General features: G+C 44.0%; 1 protein-coding gene across 1 annotated transcript; it reads right to left on the bottom strand.

The window, feature by feature from the left end:
* Positions 1-3,493: 3,493 nt before the first annotated feature.
* Positions 3,494-18,910, bottom strand: RGCC (regulator of cell cycle). The gene is made up of 5 exons (XM_061995212.1): positions 18,807-18,910; positions 18,470-18,649; positions 8,151-8,258; positions 6,722-6,784; positions 3,494-4,822 (listed from the first exon to the last, which is right to left on the bottom strand). Exons 1-5 carry the CDS (start codon positions 18,889-18,891, stop codon positions 4,815-4,817), a joined length of 444 nt encoding a protein of 147 aa, XP_061851196.1. The 5' UTR covers positions 18,892-18,910; the 3' UTR covers positions 3,494-4,814.
* Between the last annotated feature and the right edge of the window lie 1,193 nt (positions 18,911-20,103).

Raw genomic sequence — 20,103 nt, forward strand, 5'->3', positions numbered from 1 at the left:
TATGGAGAAGGCAACACTCACCTCCTGCTTTAAGCCATTTTAAGCATCCCCAAGCCTCCCAGAGAAGCCAGTGAGCTCTGGTGCTTTGGGAGAATAGAGGCACAGGCCTGTAGTCTATAGTTTTTAAAAGCTGAACTGATGAATATTTTAGTTTCCAAAACTTAGATGTGAAAGAGAAAAAGCAACCCAAGCATTAGCATCCCTTTGTACTGGCTGGTTTGATTTAATCCCAGAAGCCAACCTACGACATTTAACTGATAGCTTTGAAACTGTGAGAAAGAAAAGATCTGGTTTACAGCTCTAAGCCGATGAGATATAGCAGCCAGGATTAGCTTACATTATTGTGAAGTGATTTAGGCAGCTAGAGCTGTTAGCCAGGCTGCAATAAAGTCAGTGATGTAGAAAGCAACACAGAAAACAGGAGTTTTTCCCATTGAGAATATGCAGTTCGTGCTGTTAGTATGCAGAGCTGGATTTAGTTCAAGAGCTGCTGCCATCATATTGGCTTTATGATACTCGCTTTGCTTCCAAACATCACAATGTTGGAAGTTTCTCTCCAACAGTCTAGCAGATGTCATGTCTAGCACATTTAGGCACCTTCAGATAACTGAAATCTCATGTAAGATGGGCTCCAGTGTGGTGCAAATACCTCTTGGATGGTCAACTGGGTCCATCTGTGCTGGACACCATCTGAGCTGAACTCCATCTGAGTTCTTTTATCATAGACTTTATCATAGAATGGTAGGAGTTGGAATGGACCTTTAGAGATCATCTAGTCCAACCCCCCTGCAGAAGCAGGTCAACCTAGATCAGGTTGCATAGGAACAAGTCCAGGCAGGTCTTGAAGACCTCCAAGGAAGGAGACTTCATACCCTCCCTGGGCAGCCTGTGCCACTGCTCCCTCACCCTCACATCCTCTACAGAGACCCACACTGGGTGGGCCCTTCCCACTGGTGATTTCTTCTCACTTCACGCAGGGAGTGAAGCACTTGGACAAGAATTAATGCCACAAATTTAAAATACATGTGTTTGCAGACATGAATGTTTCCCAGTAGAAGTTTTTTGTTGCAAGCATCTATTACTGAGACCCAGGCCTAAAGGAGTCTGTGAAGCTCCGTGGTTTCTCCTCCCCATTAGGTAACGCTGCTGAAAATCAGCTCCACACCCAGCGAACACTGCAAAGCAAACGTAACAAAGGAAAGGGCAAGGCACCAGGGCAACAGGCTGTAGGAGCTGTCAGGGCTGGAGCCCTTCCTTAGGAGCCAGCTCCAGCCCTGCCACTGTAACTGGTTTCCTCCCTCCCAAGAACTCACCTGGCTGCCCATGCATCATTAATAGTGGCTACAAACACACATGCAATTAGGAAAAAAGTCCTCTTTTGGCTCTTCTCTTTCCCTTATTAAGGGCTCAGAAAACCAAGCATGTTTTACCAAGCTTAATGAGTTACCTGGGTGCTGGCACCAAGGACACACACAGCCAACAGCAAACCCAAGATAAGGCACATTAGCTGAAGCCTCGGTGATGGAGGTTTAAACTAATCCATTTAACCTTGAATGTGCAGTAGGTAAAGAGCATCCATGCAAGTAACTGTCACACCTCACCTCACCTCACACCCGTTAAGCTGTGGCAACACATCTGCTCAGTCTGAGCTCCTCGCTGCCATTTCTGGATGACAGGGCTGAGACTCCCTTCTGAATCCAAATTCAGCATCACAGGAAGACAGGGAGGTCGAAACAAGGACTAAAAAAGTCAGGACGGGCCACAGGGACAGTGCTGTCTGCAGCAACACTCACTGGGGATAGAGTGTTGCAGGAACCTTTCTCAGTAATGCATTTTTCAGAGCCACATGTAATTAAATGATGAACTTAAGTAATAAGCATAGTCCAGTGAAATGAGACCTACATCAGTGCCTGCATATTCCAGTGAAATGACATCTACATAAGTGCCTTCCTCATGACATAGCAAGGCGTTCAAAACTGAGCACAAGAAACTGGAGGGAATTCAGATCAACAGCTCCGCAGAAGACACACCCCGAGTTTGCAGCCCATGACCTCCAGAACTGCTGTAACAAGCATGCAGAAGTCTCCACCTGGCCAGGCATAAATAAGATTAAAAAACCCAAACAGATGGTGACTTAATCCCCAACTCTGTCCCCAAATGACATTACACAAAATGAGGAACATGTCTTGCTTTAAACCTTTGCTCATACCAGAAAAATCTTCACAACTGGGTGTCTGTAAGGACAAATTATTTCCATTCTGAAGTACTGTACTAATTTGGTGATGTCACTCTCTAAAGGGAGACATAGAACTTGAAATACTTTTTATAGGCCCAAAGCATTTGACAGGATCCAGCAATAACTGAACATGAAGAGGGAAAGCGGCAAACTCCCACTCAGTGCCTCAGACAATCTGACCTGAGGAATGGAGGAGCAAACAGCCGCCCATCTCCCCCCATCTCATGATCACTTGAAGGGCCTCCTCTGAAGTTCATGGCTTGCTTAACACACACTCAGCCTGAGTATTCTGCCTTTGGGTCAGTGACATCCAGCATTCACCACTGGTCCATCCTTCATCCTACCGGAGAGCATTAAAATGCAGAAAATCAGCCCAAGCTGCTGCTGTTACACAAGCAGGTTTAGAAACACGCCTTATGCTAAAGATGCTTCCTGAAAGAAAAGCATGAGCTTTTCTCTGCTGCCCTGGTTCCCTTTCCCTTGGCTCCTGCTGAAAGGCACAGTGCTTCCCTATGTAACGGCAAGTCTTACACCAGCCAAGGGAATCCCCTTCGCTGGCTCTGCACAGCAACACATCCTTTTGCACCTGGGACCAGGGAGAAGGGCCAGGCTCCCCTCTCAGTTTCACAGAGACAGCCAAAAGGAGGGTTTGCTCATGTTTTTATCGTGCAGTGAATTGTCGGAGTGCTCTGGCTTCGCCTACCTTGCTGCTCAGAATGGGTTTCCTGTTGTGCAGTAGCCTCAGAGAAGGTCCCAGAGCACATGGCAGCAGATCACTGGCTCAGACTTGAAACATCTCCCCTTCCTTCACAGATTTTATAGTTAACCTACAGAACCATGAAACCTCACTCTCCTAAATCAGTTCACTCCGTTTCTACTCTAAAGGACAATTTACCAACTGAACCTGCAGTGGGAAACACTGAAGTTTTTTTCTCTTCAGAAAAATGAGAGAAACTTCTTTCCTGTGAGGGTGAGGGAACCCTGGCACAGGCTGCCCAGGGACGGTGTGAAGGTTTCCAAACCCCCCTGGATGTGTTCCTATGTGATCTGATTGAGGTGAACCTGCTTTAGCAGAGGGTTGGACTGGATAAGCTCTAGAGGTCCCTTCCAACCACCCCCATTCTGTGAGTCTGTGATATTGCACCCCTTTACATTGCCCTTCTGCCTGAAAGAAGGAAAAAACCCACACAAACCCCTCTCAAGGTTGCTTCAGACTGATAAAAACGTACCCAGATTCAATGAATAGGACTGGAAAAATTATATGATGCTTTAGTAAGAACCAAATGTTTTGGTCATTTATTTTATTTAAAGTTTAAAGCAGGGAGATGGATTTGAATCATCCACATGGTGATCTCATTAGCAAATACAGAGCAGACTTCCCATCGCTGCAGAAGGCAGGTCCAAATCCATCTTTACATTTGCTAAGGAATTGGCTGGTGGAAAGGTAACAGACTAAAGGGGCACAATGTCTGAATCACTCATGCAACTCCTCCCGAGTCTGCTTTGGTCACAATAAGACCTGGAGTTCAAACAAGCCCAGCTCACTTGGTCTGAACAGATTAGAGAGCAATGGCATGAGCAGCACAGACAGCAGAGCCAAGTGTAATGCCTGCAGCAGCTGGAGCAGAGCTCATGTAATGACGTCTCCATTGCCTAATGCACATGGAAAGAATCAGGTTCCTCGTAAAAATACAGGTTCACCTTCCACTCTTTCAGCTTAACACTGATGGCTAGGAAGTCTTTTTAGAGTGGTGGACTGTTTTGGACCCAAGGGTCTGGTATCAGAACTGTCAGACACTTGAATATTTTCTTGGTGCTACAGGATCTCCATAGCTTTAAATCTATGGGCCTTGATGTCTGACCTCCCAACTAGTACTTCATGCCAAATGGTACGCAAGTTTAAAGCTAGCTTTTACACAGGCCTTGAGATAGTACACATTCTAACACCACCACCTAAGCCAGTGTTATTTCATTAGTATGAAGGCAAATCTGAAGTAACAGTTTGACCAATTTTATTATTTTCCTGATTGTATTAAGTCCACATAGTACAAATTTCTCTTACTTAAGCAATTTGAAAGAGTTCCACATTAAGCCAGTATAACATATTTTGCCTATCAGGAAATATGCTCTTACCAGACATTTTAAAGCTTGATCTTTTCAGTAAGAGCTTAATTTGTACTTCTGTTTCAGAGTTCCTGCATTCATATGAAGCTTTCAAGACATCTGTATTCCAGTTCAGGTTTATTTGCATACAAAAATATATTATAATGGAAAAAAAAAGCATTAAAAGTTCTCAACTATATAAAATTACAAATATATTTTCATAAAAGCAACTTTAAATTAAAACTCAAGCTGTATTTTAAAGCAAAATACAGCTGTAACACTTAAGTTATCTTATTCCACCTGCTGCAAAGTAACAGAGCATGTTGCCAGTTAAATACTTGTAGGAGTTTATAGAGGTTATGTTCAGAAGATGGATATCTTGGGTAGCAAAGTTACCAGACAAGGGCAGCAGCTCTCAGTGATTGGTGTCACTTATCCTTCAGAGGACATTCATAGGCAAGCACAAAGATTCATTTCACATACCTGAAAATACAAAATAAGAAAGATCACCAAGTTCTATATTAAGTAAGATTGCATGTTGTTGACATCCCAGACAGCCTGGATCTCTGCCCAGCTTGCTAGACTGCCTGACAGGCCCAAATTATGCCCTTTTTAAGTTAACATGAGACTCAAAAGGTTAGCATGTGAAATATTTAAGGCGATTACTGTCCTAACAAGTGCATTAGGCTTGAAAAGGTGTCTCTACAAAGTTCTGTGAAACCTTAAGCATGTAAATACAACTCCTCAAAAATGTGATAACAGACAGAAGTTGGACTTTTCCTCAGAATTCCCATGTGTGATAAATATGGTGTACCACTAAGGTAAGTGACACACTAGAAATGAGTGAGACTCTGCTGAAACCACTAGAGATTTGTTTAGCTGGGATACAAAAAATACAGTAAAGAAATCCCCAGTGCCAATCTCTACCCTCTTCTTTGATGTGCCTTGCAAGGGGACAATGAAACCTACATACTATAGGCAGCCTCTTAAGAGTTAGCTGCAACAGGGCTGTGCAAGACACAGCAACATAAATATTTCCTGTTTTGAGGTTTTGTTGTTCCAGTAAACCTTCAGAAACTCAGAAGCTGTTCAGAAGAGCAGTCAATTAAGTTTCAGTGGTAAAGATGGAGTGAGCTCAAACATATATCCATGGCAGATGTTGGGAAACTAGAAATATCTTTTCAACAAGAGAAGTGAAGCCAGGATTAAGATACAAGGAAGAACCACAGAATCATAAAATGGTAGGGTTGGAAGGGACCTTAGAGATCATCTAGTCCAATCCCCCTGCAGGTTCACCTAGATCAGGTTGCACAGGAACACGTTCAGGTGGGTTTTGAAGACCTCCAAGGAAGGAGACTCCACACTCTCCCTGGGCAGCCTGTGCCAGGGATCCCTCACCCTCACAGTAAAAGACAACAGGGAAATAGGAAGCTCATAAGGGTAGATTTCTTAAGCTCAAGGTAGATGGCCAAGGCTTCAAGAATTACAGGGAAGGGAAGGTACCCAATGAATGCAAGAAATTTTCAGTTCACGGCTTAAGGGCTGCTATTTAGGTCATGCTGCTATCTAGGTCTAACCCTACAATTCGTTGTTTTGGGGTCCACAGTCCAAACAAAAAACCCCAAAACAGTATTGTGCCTGTATCAGAATATGAAAAAGAATGGCTGGGAACAGGAAAGCATTTTGTTGTTGTTGTTTTTCTTTATAAATCATAATGAAGAACTGGGGGTTGGACTAGATGATCTCTAAAGGTCCCTTCCAACCCCTACCATTCTATGATTCTATGATTCAACCATTCTCACAGTAAAATAAAAATCTCATGCTGTGTAAGTGGAAAATCACTGTCATTTCTAGACAGTGACAGAGAAAATGACCCAAATTCCATTCCTGGTGAGAAGCAGAAACGGGATTCTGACATTTAATCTAAGTCAATAAATACAGATATCTGCTCCCTGATTGTTTCATAAAGCAAAGTCTGGAACAAAAAGGTTCCTCTCACCTATGGTTACTCCTCCAGTTACTCAGCTTTATCATGAAGAAACAAAATGCCATATTTTAGCTTAGTTTTCAGTATTTAAGAAAGTGATGTTTACTTGATCTATACATTGCCAAGGAGGGAGGAACTGCAGCTGGCTCAGGGGTGTGGACAGAAGTTCACTGGATTACAGCCTTTGTCACACAACTAAACTGCATGCCTTGAACATTCAGGCAAAGACCAGATTTTACTTTCTTATCCACAAAATGACCCATCAGAGTAGCAAACTAAAATTAGCCATGTTATTGAAAAACTATTGCTACCCTCCCCTCTCCCCCACACATTTGCTTTCATTGCTCTTTGACAGCACCAAGTGAGAAGCAGCCTGCTAATAAAAATCTACTTACTTGCTAGTGCCCTGTCAAGATCAGCAATGAAGTCTTCCAGTTCTTTTGTGTCTCCAAGCTTTGCTGTAAAAGAAAGAGTCAATACTGCTTAGACAGGACACATTTATCTGGCCAAAAGAAACACTGAGACCACATGACTCACTCCCTCAAATCATTTTCAGTGGTATCAAACATGCTGTGGATTATCTTCAGGCAAATTTAACAGGGTTGCTGCATTGTCCAAACGCACTCTTGGAAGTCTTCCTTTTTGCACTTGCTGAGATCCTGCACTCATGGCCCTAGTCAAACCCCACCCAGTTATCTCCCAGCCCTACCAAATGTAAGCCTGTTAAATCATGGCAGTATCACTGGTTTGCCGTGATGTCAGATCTTTTGATGTTGGTCCACACATTATAATTTTGCATCCAAACATCCATTTAGATTTTCACTCCTGAGAACACCACTGGTTCCACTTAATCTAGCTCTACTGCAAATGGCTTCCCTATGTCATTTCTGTTGTCTATTCCAAGCCAGTTCTAACTCTGTTTTTCTCTTTGTCTTCTCATCAGGAAAGGCATCTTGGCCTTTAATGTAATTCCTTGACAAGTATTTCCTGCCAGTTTAACTGAACTTTTTCGCCACTTCTTATTAACAGTTTCTCCTTATTCCTCTCTAGTATCACGCTAATTAGAGAGAATTATTCCACTTGGGATTTTTTGTGACTTGTCATTGTGGAAGAGATATGACAGCACAAAAGTTCTTGAGCATGCATCTGAGAAGACTAACGTTAACAAAAACACAGTACATGGGGATGACTGTTCATTTACTGATGTATCTACTTTAGAGTTAATCTAAGCTAACCTGCATGAAACAAACTCCTGGGGAGTTAGGTCAGCTGCAAAACAGAAGGCACTTTGAAACAGCATCAGCTACAAAAGAGGAAGGAATTACTAATACACAGGTTGTATCAGCAGTGCAAGGTCTATAGGGAACCGAGTAATTGTGTTAACTTTAATGGCAACAATATGGCTTTGGAGGAGTCACCTGCTGCATCCCTGAACTCAGCCTAAGTGTTTCTGTATATAGAAGGGACATTTAAGCTACTTACTTGCTTCAGTAAGAAGCAACACAAATTAATTGTTAAGTGTTTTGTAAGGAGTACCACGATTCCTCAGCAACAGAAAAAACACATCTGCAATTTTCTTTCAGCTTGGTGTTTCCAAACCAAAAGAGTTGCCAGGTCACCTGCAAAGAAGTGCAGATGCAGTGTGCTATTGCTGTTCACAACCAAGACAAAAAATGCTTGAATCTGTAAGTGTACACAACAGCAATCTTTAGTTTTGCTGTCCTTTAAAAAAAAAGAGAGTCAATGAATGCATGTAAATCCTGGCTGACAGAAAGCAGCCTACATAGTTGAGAATCAGGAAGAAACACCAACAGTTAAGCATACCTTTACATGGAGTTACTGATGGGGATGGCAAGCTTGGAGTAGATGCAGTTGGAGAGTTCAGCTTTTCGTCACTGAGGCTGAAGCTATTTCTGTAGAGTGAATCTGCACCTGTAAAACAGTTACATTATAAAGTAAAATTAACACTTCTGCAACTTCTCAGTGAAATTAAAAACAGCAACGGGACTATTCCTATAAGGGATTCAAAGTCTGAAGAACTCAGATTTACAGACTTCAAAACCAGAGGGATAAATCAATCACCTACTGCATGAAGGTTGCTGTTCCCACACCTACTATTAAAAAGGAAGCAGCCCAAGGCCCAATCCTCACCCCCAGTAAGGAAACCAGCAGCTCTCCCTGCAGTCAGCATTGCTTGTGAAATATTACAGGAAAGACGGTTACTTTACATCCAAGTAAATTAGGCCTGGTATGACCTGCCCAACTCACAATACTCTAGGAAATTCTGGTTACCTGAATTGGTCAAATTATACTAAAAAGCTGCATAAAGAGCTCAGAACAAGGACAGTCCCCCAGAACTGGAAATATATTCAAGTGTGTCTTCATCCCTGAAGCAAACATATCCCTTTGTTCACACATTGCTGCTTTAGGTCTTGCATTCTAGACAAATTGTCTTACAGATTTTGGTTTTCTTTCATTCTCTAACTCTTTGGAGTTCTCAAAGCAGTAAATCTGTACAGATGTTCTGCAATCTTACTTTAGGTGATTTTTCAAAGAAAGCTTTTACATGCCACGGAAAGAAAAAAAGCTTTTATATGCCATGAAAAGCAATGGGAAAGGTTCCAATATCATTCTGATGTTCTTGGACTTTAGACAAGGCCTTAAGTCTCAAAAAAAGTATCAAAAAACAATCTTTATCCTGTGTCTTTTCATAAAAAGAGTTCCATGATGCACAGTGCACACAAAGTATTAGTCATGGCTCTACTGGAAGAGGGAATTGCAATTGTGTTAGAAACACTAAAAATGCTGGTTCCTGCAGTGTTGAGCCAGTGACCTGAAAACTGTACATCTACAAAAAGAAACCATTGTAATAAGAACATGGCAACAGTCTCAATTTATTTGGCACATTTCCTAAGAAAGAAATGTATGTCTCATTATATGGGGTGGTGAGCACCACTGCTTGCCACTGAGGCCCAAATTTTGCCTCCCTGCAGAACACACAGCATTTGTTCTTACAGCCCCAGCCTAGGAGGTGGTTACACTGCAGCACCAAGTCCATCCAAGTCAGAATTACAGAATCACAGAACCTCAAGGGCTGGAAGGGACCTCGAAAGATCATCTAGTCCAACCTCCCTGCCAGATTGTCACACTTCCTTGGATGCCTGTCCCATTTTCTATGTCAGGAGTCAACAGTTGTACTTAAATTAAGGGTATCTTCCTGAATTAGCAAAAAAGGGGGGCAGCTTGCCTTGCCAAGATCTGCACATCTGCATCTCCTGAACACTGTCACAGTGTTTGCAGATATCAAAGGCAGGGATCATCCCCCAGCTGACTACTCCTCTACTGTAAGTTCCCCTTATCTTTGGGAAGAAAAGTGTGTCCCCATACTCCATCTCCTCTAGCCTGTGGTCCTTACTGGCATAAACTCAGCTTCCACAGGAGTTCACTGACAAATCAGACCAGACAGGACATCTGCATCTACTAAGCCTGCCAAATGTTTCCTCAGCTGTAGGCTGATTGTCCATTTGTTTCTTCTGTGCTGGCTTCCAAGCCTACCTCTGTAGCAATTACACACTGAAGAGGCTTGTGAGAGCATCCTCTTCCAACAAACACATACACCACCTACAGCCCTGTGCAAACGTGAACCATGATGTCAATGACATCCATTACATGGGACTGCTGCTTGCCCCCATCAGCTATCAGTTGGTATTTCTTATTCAGAAAGAATGGCATGCTTTTCCATACTAGCACTTTTTTGGGGGGAATTTCTTTATCTTCACTCTTAAGTGCCTGTTGAGCAGATCAAAACACCAGTCTAACTGAAACTTCAGATGCAGGAATGCAATGCAGAATTGACATAGATATACAAATGGGAAAATGAGCTACTTTTAAAATAAGCAGCTCCTAAAATAGTAAAAACAACCTAAGGGGCGGGAGCAATCTCACACTGCTCTGCAATGATTTGTGTCACTAGTGTTATATTATACAAGATGAATCCCATACATTAATGGACTGAAAGTAACAGTCAGAGGTATGACACACTTCCTTGAAATCAGCTTACAGACCAACCTTCTACTGAAACCACATTTCTTCTCAGCCATGATGCAAAGCCTAGTGTCTAAGAAGCTTAGAATGGAAAATTCTAGCTGTTCAGGACAAAACCCTTACCATCACCAAAAAGCTATATAACACCTCACACAAACAGTGCTGTGGCCAAAAGCACCTCCCTGAAACACTCACAAAACAGACCAAAGATAAAGCCCCTTCCAGTCGATGCATTCAAAAAGGAGCAGAACAAGAAGTTCCAAATGATTTTACATTTTAGAGGTTTCAGAGTTTGTTGAATAAATAAAAAAACAGAGAACAATTGCTACAAAATTCAGTGTACATTTAATGTGGAGTCTATGCTGCTAATACCCAGACACCACATGCAGCAGAGTTGTCAATTTATGTTACAAACCAATCCTTCTTGTACACCAAATCCAAAGCTCCAGTCGCTCTTGTATATCGCTGGAGTAAAATGGTTTTTGTCAATGCTTGTGAGGGCAAGCTCAAATTACAACAGCTTGAATAAGCCATTTAAACTGGCCACAAGCTATTCACACAGTTCTTTCCGTTTACATCCAAGTACACATCTGAGCTAGCAAGTCACCTTGAATTCTTTTTGTGGTTTTCTCTCCTCCTATAAGCAGTTGAAAGTGCTGACTGCTCACCTCACACAGTATTGAAATCAAATAAGTTATTTCATACTGGTTTCCACAAGCCTGATGCTGGGAAACATTTACAACTAGGCAATGGGAAAGTAAGACAGAACCATCACTTTAAGTACCTGAATGTTTTTCTTCCAGTTTCAAGAGGCTGAAATGTTTTCACAAAACAGTGTTATCTTCTGTCAGGTTTTAATATTAATAGTTTCAGCAAAGATCATCATTTATCTTCCTCGAAAGGCAAACCCACGCTTTAGCTACTGGCTGTGCCTTACACGTACCACCAAGGAGCAGAAGTTCTGGTGATGGAAGGAGGAATGCATGGACTTAAATAAAACACTTGTGATACCTATGGCACAAAAATACCCTCTTTGGCAAAGTGTGGCTGTAGGGCAGAAAGCTCTGGGAAAAGGACACTTCAGTCCCTGTTCTCTAACAGCTGCCAAAGCCAGGATTTGCTCATTCACCTCCAATAATGGCCCCTTGGAAGACTTCCACTGCCACACAAACCCAGCATGCCCTGCAACTCAATGGCCAGATGCTTTTGCCAAGGGCCTCTTGTTGCTGCTGTCCTTCATCCAGCCCCTTCTCTCCCACTGGGACACAAGTTTATCTATCATTCATAACTTCATTTTTTGCTTTGTATTTCGATTCCACTGCCTGCCCACAAATACAAACTATTGGCTGTCCTCAAAAACAACCTGTAACACCGTCTCCTTCAAAAAAAAAAGACCTTAGAAATCTGAGATTTAAGACACTGACTTGACTTACGTGAGTCAAGCTAAGCCAAGAGCTCCAAAATTAAGGGGTTGGAATAAATATGGGTACGTTTTACTTTGGCAAAGTAATCTGTAGTTAGTGTTGTCTTTTGCTGTTCCATTGTATGGTTAAGCCACAAAGGAAAACCAAGGCAATACCATGCAAATATAGAAAGTCCCCATGAAATGAGCAATTGAAAAGTTCTAAGTAGTGATTAACTAAAGGAGGAAAACCTCAAACTCTCCATTTTAAAACAGAAAAATGGAAAATTTGAGTTGTCTGACTTCTTTCACGTTATGCTCTTCCTAGTACCATAGTTCAAGATGCAATTTTAAAGAGCCCTGGAGTCGGTGAAATTTTTGCTCCAGTTTTCAGTGGGGAAAGTTTTAGAGGGGAAAAAAAAAAATCAATCACATCCCTACAGTTTTCAGAGAGGAGTCTTAAAACTTCACTCAAGTCTCTACAAGCCATGATTTTATTATAGAACAATATAGTTGACCATTTAAGAAACAGACTGCGCGAGTCCTTCCTCGTTAGCAGAAACGACTCCATGCAAACCCACGACAACTCATTCCTAATGAGAACACAGCCTCCTTGTTAAAGAATAAACAAGATAAAAATTGGAAATTTCTAGTGTCATCAGTAGAACTGAGAAATATTCACGATGCCAAGAGCCTGTTTCATAATTCGTATGTTGCAGCCCTCAAGGACAGTGTTTATTTTGATCATAATCAGTCACACTTGGCTGCATTATGTATTTTTTCTGTTTTTTTTTTTTTTGCCTAGCTAAGAAACATCTGTTCCAGCACTGACACAAAAATCACACCTTTTCCACTGGCTACATGTCTAGGCTTCATGATTTAAAAGAGTTTAAATCACATAGTTACAAGGCAAGTGATCTAGGAAGCCTGAAATTCAGATGTACAAGTGTGCCTGCTCATTACATACAAAGCTTCACTTTACACTCTCCCACCATACTTCCCACCTCTGAGGCCGTGTTTCCAGCTCCAGTCTTCCCCTTCACTAAAGCTTCCTTTCTAAAGTCTAAGGGAAACAGGTATGCTGGAGAGGTAAGAACAGGAAATCTTACTAAAAAGCACTTTCCTCATTAAATTTGACTACTTGGAGAGAAGCCTACGCATCTGAAATTTCTGGGGTTTCTCTCCCTGATATGTATCAGTAATTTAATAAAGCATTTTTTCTCAGATCATTTAATAAAAGGTTATTTCTCTGTGAGTCTTGCTTCATTTTTTTTATAACTATTGCCTTCTTGTTAGGGACAGGTCATTAGAAGTTCACAGAGACAATCTGCCACCTCAGGTTGTTCTCCTCTTCATCCTATAAAACTGGGATTTGCTGCTAAGACCATAGGGTCACCTGCTCCACATTCTACCTCTCACAGCAACTGGAGGTGCAAGCACATGCCTGTGGAAGAGTTTTAGAGTGGTGCAACCACACGCTGACAGTTTCAGGAGAAACTCTACCAAGTTCTCGTGATGTACAGGTCAGAACCTTTCCCAAGGCAGCAGCAGCCACTGCCTATGGCAGTCCCCAGTGGCCTTCTCACTCCTGACATCATTTTACCCACTTACTTTTGGAGTATTTAAACTTTAAATATCCTTGATACTTTAAGGCAATATCATTTACAGTTTAACTATACACCACAAGGAGAAATAACTGCTCTTACTTCAACATGCTGCTTTCATTTCATTTCCTCACATTTTCCTGCCATCACCTAGGATTTTCTGGAAGACTAGCTTGTCCCCACCCAAGACATCTCCTCTCTAGTCTGACATTCCCAGTCTATTTAATCATTTGGAAACTATTTTAAGGCTTCAATCACTGTTGTCGCCTCCTTCTATACCTTCTTTACAGTCACATACTGCAAGACTGCCAATGTAAACAGGCTTCTCAGGATGAGTGCTGCAGTGTTAGCAGTAGCTGATGCTTCACCTCCAGATAGAGTTGGCATGAGCACAAACACACGGAGACATCCGTGGCATGGGACTATGGATGTTTGTACCACCCAGGCATGGGGTGCTAACAGCTCTTGTTCAACCCCTTAGCAAATCTGCACCTACTTGATTTTGAAATGATAAATTTAAAGAGTTCTAGATGCACTCAGGGGTTTTTGTTGTTTTCAAAGGCAGGACGTATTTGTCAGAAAGCATTTACATACTCCTAAAATAACTATGAAGGCACCGCATGAAGGCTGTACGAGTGCAAGAATTGAGTCAAGGCATTTATTTTGCAACGTTTTTAACAGTGAGGCTGGAAGCTGAACCTATCTCAAAAAAAAAAGGCATCCAGCCCCAAAAGTGTGAAAAGTTTCTGGGAGCACAACAACAGATTAATGGCTCAGCTTTGGCACAAGAAACACTAAAACGCTTCCCTTCTCAACCTCTCAGAAACTCCAACTTCCTATTCATTTCCTACTTCCTAAGCCTAAACTTGACATTAGGCTTGTCAGGCTGTCCTGACATTGCCATGCACTGCAATGGCACAAGGCACCGAGTGGACTCACCTTTTGCACAGGCAAGCCTGCACTTTTTGTTGCAGGCTTATTCCAAGGCACAAGCAGCAAATTACATCTGTAAGAGTTCATAGCTGCATCTACACTAGTGCTGTGCTGGCAAAAGCTGCTAAAGCAAATCCTGCTTTATCACAATCAACATATGCTGTAAATAGCAAAGAGTTATAAGGTATCCCTCAACTTAGAAGTTTCAGCATGATTAACAACGTGAAGTACAATGCTGTTGTACTTCAACTCAGTCGAGTACCTTGAGTTGAAACATAATTGGTACTCATTCACAGTCCAACAACTCAAGAATGTCTGTTGGAGTAACTTACTGGTTGCATCATCATTTCCACCACTGACCCAATCAGCTGCTGTGGTTAATGTAATACTTGTGGGCCAAGAGCTAAGATCACCATGAACATCTGCACACGCGAGCCTTTCTATTACTGTAAGTCAAGAGTCCGTTGTGCTCTGTACAATACTTAACCACAGCCAAGACAGACCTCGTCCAAAGGTCATTTGGTCAAATAGCAGGACAACACGTGAGAGAACCAAGTAACTATCATGGCCATTTGCCACAGGAGTTGCTTCAAACTCCTGTTTTTCCCTTAAGAGCCTGAAATCTGTAATACAAGAATTTCAATTAGTACTTTTGGAGCCAGCTCCCTCAAGAGGGGATCTCACAGTTAAAAGCAATATTTGCAGGATTAGCTATCTTGATAAAGATCTTCTGTAAATATTTCTGTTAAATTAAACAGGCTCATCCTCATGGCAGAAGCCCTGGGAGAGGAAAGGCTTTCCTTACCCTAGCAAACAGTATTGTTTGACTATGACCACTTGGTATCTATTACTAGCGTCTCATAGAGTTGAATTTCAGACTGATACAAGGGCCTTGACACAAACAGCTGCAGAGGTTTAAAAAGTTACCTCCACTTACAGTCTCACCCTAGACTCAAAAGATATCACTGCAGGAGTGGCCAAAAGGCGTGTACATCCAATCTTCAGCCACATTGCATCAGTTAGAAGGATTAGAAAGAGACTGTACCAAAACACAATAGTCTGAACTGTTCTCTCTATATAGGTATGACAAAGTGTACTTGGAATAGTCTTGGCACTGGATAACAAGATTTCACAGAGACATCAAGAGTCTTCATGAACAAGAGGATCATTTGAACTACCTGCAGATAATATTGTTGGAATTCCTTTTGCCTTGCTATTCGTGTTGTCAGAACTTGCTCTTTCAATCCAGTTTCTCCTTGCTCCTGCAGTAGTGTTTAACCTAAGCATTACCAAGGGAAATGCGAGGTCATGAACTCAGCACCACACTTGCACTAAATAAGAGACCAAAGGAAAAGCAAACCTAGAGGGGGAAAAAAACCCTTGAGTTTGAACAAAAAGAGCCTGAGTAAATATTCTATTCTTAAAATAGATATAGGGGAGTGTTGGCTGTATTACATCAGACACTGGAGCCTGCTTTATAAAAGGAGCTCTTTATCAATCTCCAATCCTACCACAGCTTCAAAATAAGAAGTTGTCCAAACAATGTCCTTAGGAAAAAAGAGTTTTACCGGGCCTGTACTGAGAATCAAGGAAAGACAGTTAGTTTTCTGTTTCCCTTCCCTTAAGCATAATCTCATACACTTGACACTGCTGGATGCCAACAAGCCACTCAGTGCACCTTCTGGACCAGTATATGGCAGTGTCCAGAAGATCGTAACTTCTAATTTCTCCAGTCACTTTTCACAGGATGCATCACCAGGGGAGGAACCCCAGCAGAAGATGGGATTTGGAAGCTTGACAAGTTCCTCATACAAGATCCTTGAGGACTTCTGTATACAGCCATCAAATCCTGTCTATCCTGCTATCCCATTAAATGTCTTCAGACTAAATTATTGCAGACTTGACACAGATTTTAATTTTCCAGATCTTCGGGAAGATCAGGTCTGTTCATTTACATGAGAAGGCTGTTTCTCACTGGACCTCCTGCCCTGCCAGAGAACACTATCATCTTCCTCCAGTGGTCCATCCTGTCACAGAATCTCAAGGGTTGGAAGGGACCTTGAAAGATCATCTAGTCCAACCCCCCTGCCAGAGCAGGACCACCTAAAGTCAGGAACACAGGAACTTGTCCAGGTGAGTTTTGAATGTCTCCAGAGAAGGCGACTCAACAACCCAACTGGGCAGCCTGTTCCAGTGCTCCATCACTCTCACAGTGAAGAATTTTTTCCTTATGTTTCTTTGGAACCTCTTATATTCCAGCTTGTACCCATTTCCCCTTGTCCTATCACTGGCCATCACTGAGAACAGCCTGGCTCCATCCTTCTGACATCCACCCTTTACATATTTGTAAACATGAATGAAGTCACTGCTCAGTCTCCTCTTCTCCAAGCTAAAGAGCCCCAGCTCCCTCAACTCCATCATAAGGGAGATGCTCCACTCCATCATCTTGGTGGTCCTGCACTGAACTGCCTCCAGCAGCTCCCTGTCCTTCTTGAACTGAATCCTAACAGAGCAATTTCTAGCAGCATTCAAGTTTTCTTAAATCTAAAACTACAGCAGATACAGTAAGCAACTACAGACATCTTTAATCATGCATGAAGATTCAGTTCTTGGTACAGGTTTATGCTTTGGGGGTGGTTCTTTTGATTTTATGATAGTTTTCTCAACAGCAGATTACTTTATTGTATCACTTAAAGTGTATATGAGAGGTTAACGTATTACAATATCAAAGGCACAAGGAACAGTTCCACTAGGGCTGTATAGCTGTGGTTAATAATAGACTTAAGAGTTGTAACACAGCTCACATATTTAAGCAGCTTGACTCAGTCAGGGTAGTCATCACCTTACACACCCTCAGTCATCCAAAAGGCTAGTGTCCAGTCTAAACTGGGTATGCATTTCCACGTCTTCCTCAGAAGGAGGGAGACACTCACAAGGAGAAACTCATCCACTACCAGCAGAACAGTATCTTGATTCCCATATCTCCACTCACTACAGAAAAAAAATCTAAAGGTATTGCAAAGCACAGTATCCAGGGCAGGTAAAACCTTACCTGTCAGTGAAACTAAACAAATCCTGCCCAGAACAACGAAATAAAAGGCTCTGATAATATGAGGAAGGTTTTGTCTCACAGCTCAGGCCTTAGGAAGATTATATTTAAGTTTTAGCACTAAGTCAACAGAACTACATGGTTAATTGATGAACTGATAAAGATGCACAACAGAAGTTAAAGGAGCAACTTTTTAAAGTAACTGAGAACCAGATAAACTTCTTACAAGCTCCTGTACTGTTTAGGAACTAAAACCTAAAACCTGAGTACAGCTTGTTATTAGCAGAACTTACTTCTGACAAAGTAGCCCTTGAGTCTACTGCTCCTGAGGAGAAGACCAGCTTCCAGCCTCACTGTCTGGAAGAAGAAACATGCCTTCTCTCCCTGACTAGCAAAAATTAAGAGGAGTAAAACTTATTTTCCAAGTTAACTAGGAAAAAAAAAAATAACCTTCGTTACAACTCTATGTTTCCTTGCTCAAAGCAAGCCAAGAGTCACTACTGGCTTCCCACCCTTCTTGTGCTGTTCTGCATACACCATTTACGTACATCCAGTATACTCAGATGCAAGTCAGCTTAAAATTATCACCTCTGAAACAGTGATAGCACTCAACTAGAAACCTTCAGGAGTTTCAGTGTCTTCTGGAAAGTGCACCTGAGTTCAATCTGTTTCACTTGATACTTTAGCTTCTGAGATACAAAGGACAGTCCCTGTTAACCCAAGAGGCATATTTTTTATTAAGACACCAGGATGTTTCAGTAGCAGTCTGACAGCCTGACCTTTTTATGCAATGAGTTTTTTGGCCTTATTTGCTCTAGAGGGGACCTTGCCAGTGCTTCCCTCCAACCCCTCGGGAAGGAAGCAGCTTTCCTTCCTTCCCTCCCCACTGGGCATCAGGAGAATAAAAACAGTGGGGCCAGACTTTGCAACTTGTAACCCAAAAAGCAAATTAAAGTGTGACGGTTATTTATAAGAGAGATGGGCTTCCCCCTCACGGGTCCCTGACTCCCTGAAGGGATGCGCTTGTTCAACACCCGCTTCTGATTCCTTTCCCCTGGACGGGCCACGGGCGGGGCTGCCGGACCGAGGGGATCGACGGACGGACACTCACTCTCCGAGTCGCTGAGGCCGCTGCCGTCGCTGACGCTGGCGCTGCTTCGCCGCTTCATGCGCTCCAGGTGCTCGCCGTAGTGGAAGCGGCGGCGGCCGGCGGGGCAGGAGAACTCCTCCAACACCGCGTCGAACTCGCCCAGCGCCTCGGCCAGGCTCCCGACGCCGTCTTCCCCCGGCGCTGCCGGGCGGACGCCGCAGCGTGAGGGTCCGTCGGGCGCTGCCACGGACCCCCGCGCTGCGAGGAGACACCCGCCGCCCGCCCGCCCGCCGCCGCTACCCCAGCGGGAAGGAAGGGGAAGGGGCCCTCCCCACGCCCCTCAGCCCGCCGCTCCCACCTTGACCCGCTGGCCGCTGGGCCTGAGGCGACTTCATGGCGGCGGCGGCGGGCAGAGGCGTCCCGCTGCCTGTCGCCACCAGCATAGGCGGCCCGGCTCTGCCGCCGCTGCCTCTTATACCCCGCGCGGGCTGGGGGCTGAGGCGGAGGGGGCGGGAGCGGTGGCGCCGCGGCGCGGCCCGGCCCTGCCCGGCCCTGCCCGGCCCTGCGCGCTGCGGGGCGCGGGCGAGCGGCGCAGGTATCCCGGGCGGGGGCAGCGCCGGGGCCTGGCAGCCGTCACGGGCGGTGGGCAGGACGGTGGGCTTTCCAGGCAGTGTACGTCCCTCTAAGAGTTCAGCGGCACCACAAGCGGGGAGCATCGCCCCTTGTCCTGTGACCGCCACCCCCGGCGGCGTGACCGCGTCTTCTGGTTTATGGCGGTTCGCTAATGCCAACTATTGGTGGCTCTGCACTGGGTTTGTGCCGGGCTGCTGCTGGGGTGCACAACGAGCGTCAGCGCCAGCTGCCAGGAAGGACCCTCACCAGAACATAACGCTGGCCCGTCCTCGCCCGGCCCCGTGGCTGCCGCTCACCGCTGGTACGGGGCACGGCAAAGGCAGTAGCCTGCCTCGCGTTGTGGGACGTGCACCCGCAGCGAGTCCGTGGCTCCGCGCGTCCGGACACCGCTGGGAGCCCCTCAGTCGCCGCCGCCACCCCGCCTTGTGCCGGCTGCCGGCTGCGGTTACCGGGCGGGGCCACGGAGGCAGCTGGGACCCTTCCCCCGATATCTGGTGGCAGGGGTGACGAGGAGAGATGCTCCAGCACAGGGAACCACGGCCCCGGCTGCAGCGGACTGGGTGTTCTCCAGCGGAGAGGGCTCCCCAGGAGAAAGATGTTAAGCACTTGTCCCGAAGTCAGGTTAACCTGATGTTTATATGTGCCACAGTTACCAAATACTGCTCTTGCTCTGTCTCTCACTTGTTTTAAATAAAAGCTGTCTGAGCAGCTAAAATACCAGTTCTGTTAAATGTCCATTGAGGAAGACTCCATCACATTTAGTTACAGCCAGTAATACTGAAAACAGACATCAGGTGCTATTCCTTGCATGTATGTCAGGAGCTATGATTGTGTTTGTGCACTGGTGAGAATATCTAGAATTCAAAGAGTTAAGGGCAGGGAAGAAAAAACCTCTCTGAAACGTCTGAACATTTTCAGACATGTTGTCCGTGCTCCTGTGAGACAGAACATGAGAAAAACAATATTCTAGACAATAACCATCTGCATCTAACAGATTTATTCACCTCTCCCTGTTGTCTGAT

The sequence above is a fragment of the Colius striatus genome, chromosome 1, assembly GCF_028858725.1.
Source record: "Colius striatus isolate bColStr4 chromosome 1, bColStr4.1.hap1, whole genome shotgun sequence".
NCBI classification, from domain to species: Eukaryota; Metazoa; Chordata; class Aves; order Coliiformes; family Coliidae; genus Colius; species Colius striatus.